The following is a 6,544-nucleotide window of genomic DNA, read 5'->3' on the forward strand; positions in this document are numbered from 1 at the left end:
ACTAATCGTTACACCATTGGGGAAGCGAATGACATTTTTTTTATCTCAATATCACCGTACTCGAGTTTAATTTAAGAGGAGGTTAATACTTTAATTGAACGCTAAGAAATTGGTGAAATGGATGAGGGAGAATAAAATGATTAAAGAGGAATATTGGAATCGAGTTGGAAAAGAAACGAGAAATATACGAAGTCCTTAATAGAAGCGTGATTATCGTATAACGATGTTACATCGCATGTATATCTGTCTGATTATTGACTTTTTCGAATCGGTAAGATCGAGGCAATATAATAAAATCGGACGAAAAGGTAATAACTTGAATTTTATTTGGAATGCTAATTAATTTAACGTACCGTTGATGCAACGGTATTGAGGTAGGAAACAACTTTCGCATATCCACTTAAATTCCTCTTTTCTTTTTTTTTCTTTTCTTTTTTAATATCGCGAAATAAGCAAACTCGGCTCGGAAACATTCGGTATGCTCGGTTAGAAGCGTGACACGCAACAGTTTAGTTGGCAATAACGGCCGCCACCATATCAGGGTCTAAACACGCGTGGCTCGTAAAAGAGGCAGCCGTAAAGAAAAAAAAAGACGAAAGTTTCGTTTCATGAAACGGTCGCGATTATGAACGTCCCGTGGCAAAAATACCGTACAGTTAACAGCTCGTTCGGCTCCCGTAAACGTTCACCGTAATCGTGTTACCAACTTTTATTGCCGCTATGAAAACGAAGTATTAATCGATGTCCTTACACCTTTATCATCAAAACCACCGGTAGACAACCTCGTGTATGACTTCATACCTCGGAATCTTTTCGCTCGTGACGCTCGTGTTAATTAACCTCGATGACTTTCCGCCTTCCTCGAATTAAAACTTCCTATATTTCTCGAGCCTCGTCCCTCGTGAACAGGCTTCGTCTTAATGCGTTTCGAGCGGATAAAATTCTTTCCCAGGTTTTTAAACGCGATAAGGCGTGGTATTCGTAAATTTACTTACCCAATATTTTCCAAAACGACCGAAGGAGATTGGAAACCTCTAGAAATTTCTTCGAAGAAAGATGGAAAGTGTCTTTCTCGAGGATTAAGGATATTCAAGCTAAACTCTTCCTCGCTTCATGATAGAAATCCTAATTGAATGTAAGTCGTGCAATCGTGAAGATTAACTATTATTCTATTAATCTATTATTCTCTCTTCAGTTTCTTTGCAGACGAATCTACCCATTTATTAAACAATCAATTAATTAAAAACACGATTCAAGAGCATGCCGAAGAAAACGAACAAACGAATCTTTATTCGTCAGAAATCTTTGACAAATCGACGGATTCGAACCTCACATCGAACCTTTTACGCGTCAACCAACGCGTCGCTTTAAATAAACGCTCCCCAAGTTTTCCAAAAGAGATGAAAATACGAAGGAGAGATGGATCGATCGAATCAATCACGAGATCATCTCAGGTCGCTTACCAGTTGTACCATCGTCGAGTTGGCTTCGACGCTGGCGACAAAGTGGCGGTAAAGTTAAAAGTGTGTTGTCGACGGCGATCGAAACGGTTAGAAACGTCCCTCGATAATAATGACACAAAGATGCCGGCACTCGGGGGGTACTGGTACACATGGGCGATCCCGCAGCTGATCTCTCGGGACGAAAATCTTCTAAACCAAGGCCACGGTTCGTTAGCGCCATTGTGACCGGAGTCCAAATATTGTTGGATTCCTTTCCTACGGATCTACGGACCTACAGCGGAGATTTCTGCCGTTCCATGACGTCGCCATTTTGCGACCATCATAGAAGACTTGACGACTTTATGCGCGGTGGCACGAGAAAGAAGATTTTCTTTTCTTCTTTTTTTTCCTTTTTTTTTTCGTTCGTCGCTCGCCTTTCAAATTATCCGACGAATTCTTTTTCCTTCCATCTTTTATTTATCATTAATATTATTGATCGTGGTACGAGCGAAGAAGATTTCTAATCGGTTTAATTGTACGATTTTTATTTATTTCGTTCCACGATTAGACACGAAGGAAGTTTATTAAAAATTACTAAAAGTTCGAAAAGAGAAAAGGAAAAAGATAGATCTTGATCTAAATAATCTTTTCTTTTCCAATAACAGAAACAAATCTTATCTTATTTTTTTCTCGATTAACGCTTACACTTCAATTCAATAATAAGAAGAATAAATGAACGTCGCGATTAGAAAAAATGAAATTAAATCGCTAATTCGATATTCATAGAAAATAGAATTATACTGCGTTTCGTGCTTCGACGTTTGAAAAAAATCGGCGAATGATCTAAAAGAGGAAGCGTGAACTCGCCCAATTTCCAATTTGTTAAACGTAACGATGTTAATCGGTGTAGTAATAGTACAATGGTGGATGGAATTTTAATTGATCTTGCGATCGTTATTGCGGTTGTTGGTACTGTTATCTTTATCGAATTTGTCGAGGATGTCGAGGCGGAGGAACGAGCCGACGATTGAGCGGGCCGTGGACGCAGCCCGACCGATCCCATCCTCCATCGAACTCGTGCCGCTGCTTTTAGAGATTTTAACGGGTTTCGTCTCCGCCCAAATATTCACGGCGAATTTCAATTCTGCTACCAGCGCCTCCCATGGTGTAACCTGCAACAACACGCCGACGAAATATGATCACGGCTCTCTCTCCCCCCTTCTGTTATTCGTTAATTCCATGTTCGCCGCTCAAATTCGATGATATAAAACTGTTATTAGAATTTTAATTAAAAAATTTCTAACCTCTATACGGTTAAGAAAGGGAAATAAAATAAAAGGAAAAAAGGAAGAAGAGATGGAAATAAAAATAAAAGGAACGATTATGATTTGTCTTCCCTTGGGGAAGGGAGAATTTAAAGGCGGTCTTTATAAGGAAGAATTATTCCTTCGCTTTTCTATGCACGCGACACGGAGGAATATTTATCACTCGGTTTCGGGGTAAAAGAGATCCAAGGGTGAGATAACGGTGCAGCGGGAAGAGAAAGAGGGGGCTCACCTTCTCCTTCACGGCGACCTTTCGTACATTCCACAGGAATTCAAAGACGGCGATGATGAACGAGCCGCAACATCCGATCAGGAGGACCAAGAACACACCACCGACGTTGGCCAATCCTAATTCGCTGGACGACGTCGGCTCCACTTCGGTTTTCGAGCACAAACCACCGCCTCGCTCCTCCCACCACTTCTTCTTCAGATCTTGGAGAACCCCTTTCTCTTGCAGTATCAGTATCGCCCTGCTTATGGGCGTTCTATACGGTGAATCTGGAAGAAAGAATCGCGATTTTTCTTTTCAAAGTATTTCCAAAGAAATTGGAATATGAAATGGAAATTTGGTCGAGCTTACTTCGCGGCAACGCGATACCGTATCCCTTGTTATCGATCAGACCTCCGACCTTGTCGAGATCGCAGTTCCTCTCCATTCTGTACTCGATCGTGGTGGATTCCATGAGGAAAGCGTAATCGCGTTTCTTCAACACCCGATCGACACCCTCGTCGTTGCTCTTGGTGAACACGCTCGGCCTCGCTTCCTGCATGGCAGCCCACATGCGTTGATAGGTGGAATAATTGGAATCCTTGAAAACGATTATTTTCAATCAATTAATTACCCAAATTGATGTTTTCGAATCGTTGAAGTATCGCATCGAAAATCACCCTGAAGAAAGTGGACGTGGATCCACCAGCCACGGCCCCGTACTTGATTTTTGTCTGCTTAGCGAGATCTTCGACACCTTTGATCGGATTGTCCATCTTGTCAACTGTGAGGAAGGCGGCCAAGTTGGCGGTGTAAGAGGAGACCATTATCAGGGTGAAAAACCACCACATACCGGCCACCATTCGGATGGAGGGTGCTCTAAATTCGAACGAATAAAATAAAGGCTAATTTTTATTAGATCGTAGAGGATCGTGAGTTAGATTCGTACAGGATGGCACAAAGTAAATCGTGTCAATGTTGGAAACGAAGCGAATGGAGTTTCATGTTGGAATTGGTCAAAGCGAATCGCTATGCTAGTTTCGAGCATAGACGATTGAACCGAATGGAAGATCGATGTAATTTCGATCGATGCGAGATAAAACCTGGACCGAGAAGATCGATGCAAGTTGATCAAAGTGGATCTATCGAACATGAACGAATTAGAATCGATCGACGGAAATTGGCTATTACGTATCGGAGAGAATTCAAGTAACTCGAAGATGATCGAGGAGGAATTGGAGGATGTAAATTGGAGCAATTGATTCTTTACTATTCTTCATTTTTTTTTCATTGAATTATCTGCGTTGCCACAACGATTTCCGCTTAACGCGGAAGACCCGTTTATCCTTTGTCGTCCGCAATCACGGTCTACGTCGGGCAGATAAATCGGTCGGTACTCGAGAGACGACTGGATGAAGCGTCTCGTCGAGACGCGCGCGTAGGAGGGCGCGCAGAAGCGGGGACAGAGATAGGATGCGTCGCGTTTTCCTAATTAAGCGCGAGCTAAAGAGCCGCGTATGCAAATGACGCCTGTTTGCCGAGCATGCCGCGCGTGCGTGTATAATATATTTTGTGTCGCGCGAACGTGCACAGGACGCCGAGTAAACAGAAACAAAGGACATTGTTTCCTCGCGAGCCGGGGCCCTTTATCGACAAATGGATCGCGATTAAATTACCACCGCGTGATATCGATAAGCGATACCACCTCCACGTCCTCCCGTGAATTTTCTTTTTTTTTTTTAATTTTTCAACAACGATACGAAACGTCGCTTCGTTTCAATTTTTCGATATTATCAATCGAGATTATCCGCAATATTATTTAAAAAAAAAAAAAAATGAAATCTGATCCTCGTGCCTTTTCTTCTCCAAAACTGGACAAGATCGAAAAGGATATTAAAGGATATTTTGTCATAACGTATTCTCTTTTCGCCTTAAAAATATGTATATTTAAATTACGCACAACAGATTTAGAAAAAATGAAACGTTTCTTTTTCCAAAACGAGACATATACTTCGATCACGCGAATCACGACGATCCATATCTAAATTAACACAAATTCGAAGGTCCAAATATATATATTTAAATTACGCACAACAGATTTAGAAAAAATGAAACGTTTCTTTTCCCAAAACGAAGAAGAGACATGTACTTCGATCACGCGAATCACGACGATCCATATCTAAATTAACACAAATTCAAAGGTCCAAATGTCCACTCTTCCTTCATAGGAGCATAAACGAGGAGGTAGGAGGAAGCAGTTAGGAGCATTCCTGGTTGTTAGTCGTCACCATGGTTGTCGTTGTCGTTGTCATCATCGTCGCCGCCTTTGGTCGGAACCATCGTCGTCAGTATGTAGCGAGCAAACATGCGCGGTGTTACGAGCGGAGAGTTAGCGCCGTGCCGGCGCTAATAAGTGGGAAGCCGCCTCAAATATGTCCGGCAAACAGCGGCTCGTTAAGCTTAATTGTCGTGAAAAAAAGAGGATAGCCGGGGGAGGGAGGAGACGGGGGGAACCGGGTGCGGAGGGAGGGGGAAGGGGAGAGAAAAAAGAAAAAGTGCCGCGTCTGCTTTTGGCACCGTCTCTTGTAGACTTTCCTACAAACGATCCGCGATATTTTATATTTCCTTAAGCGGAATAATGAGATACGCCAAGATTTTTATCCCCCTCCTCCTTCCCACCTTCAACGCGAATGAATTTCCCAAATGAACCGCGGGGGATATAAGCGGGATCTCAGGGACGGGACGCGGCGGCGGCGGCGGAGAAAGATTCCCGCCAGCGATTTTAAATTATATTTCGTGATTTAGCGATTGTGTAAAGTGGAGATTCTTATCGGTATCGTTCTTCGTTCGCTCGGATTCGTAAAGTTTTCGCGATAGAGGGGGTCGAGGTAGCGGATTTAATAAAATATCGCTATTGTAAATTTGAAATTCTTTGGATAATTTGGATAATTCCCTTTTTCTCTATATCCACGATTTTCTTTTCTTTTTTTTTTTTCTATCTCGAGCAAACGATCGAAGGTTTCCGTCGGATAATTTCTCAATTTTGCTCGGAAGGAAGCATCTACCAGAGACTAAAGTTAAAATTTCCGTTTTGAATTTATAATCCGGGCGATTAGCAAATGGAACGCTAGAATTTCGTTAGAACTTTCACGAGTAATTCCGGAATAGTAATTGCGCGAGGTAAAACAGATATGGTTGCATCTCTTTGGGGGCACTGTTGCGGCTTCCGTTTCGCGATTATCGCGCGAGTGTAAGGTAGGTTGAGGTTGCATAGGTGCTTCGTTAAGTTTGCCGATCCGGACTTACTTGGGAAGTATATCGGATCCCTGTTGCATGAGGGAGCCGACGGTGAGCCACATGGAGTTTTTCAAGTCGAAATTATTTTCCAATTCCTCCGGATCCGGGTTGCACGGATGCGGATTGTCCCATTCGCCTGGCGCCATTCTGCAGATAAAGAAATTCCTTTAAAAATTCCCTTAAATACTATCAAGTTGTTCAACTTTCTTCCGTTCTCGAGAATTTAATTTTATCACGCTTTGAGGAGGCTTAAGAAAAAGAAAAAAAAAAAA

General features: G+C 42.3%; 1 protein-coding gene across 3 annotated transcripts in view; it reads right to left on the reverse strand.

The window, feature by feature from the left end:
* Positions 1-2,235: 2,235 nt before the first annotated feature.
* Positions 2,236-6,544, reverse strand: part of LOC102679151 (glutamate receptor ionotropic, kainate 2-like) — a 98,516-nt gene continuing 94,207 nt past the window's right edge. For all 3 annotated transcript variants that reach the window (XM_006612836.2, XM_031509130.1, XM_006612835.2), the window contains 5 exons: positions 6,282-6,419; positions 3,656-3,854; positions 3,348-3,576; positions 3,000-3,265; positions 2,236-2,614 (listed from right to left, as the gene is read on the reverse strand). In XM_006612836.2, the coding sequence (XP_006612899.1) occupies positions 2,378-2,614; positions 3,000-3,265; positions 3,348-3,576; positions 3,656-3,854; positions 6,282-6,419 (1,069 nt within the window). In that variant the 3' untranslated portion in view covers positions 2,236-2,377. The remainder of the gene's footprint in view (positions 2,615-2,999; positions 3,266-3,347; positions 3,577-3,655; positions 3,855-6,281; positions 6,420-6,544) is intronic.

Source organism: Apis dorsata, unplaced genomic scaffold (genome assembly GCF_000469605.1).
Source record: "Apis dorsata unplaced genomic scaffold, Apis dorsata 1.3 scaffold_127, whole genome shotgun sequence".
In the NCBI taxonomy this organism is placed as follows: Eukaryota; Metazoa; Arthropoda; class Insecta; order Hymenoptera; family Apidae; genus Apis; species Apis dorsata.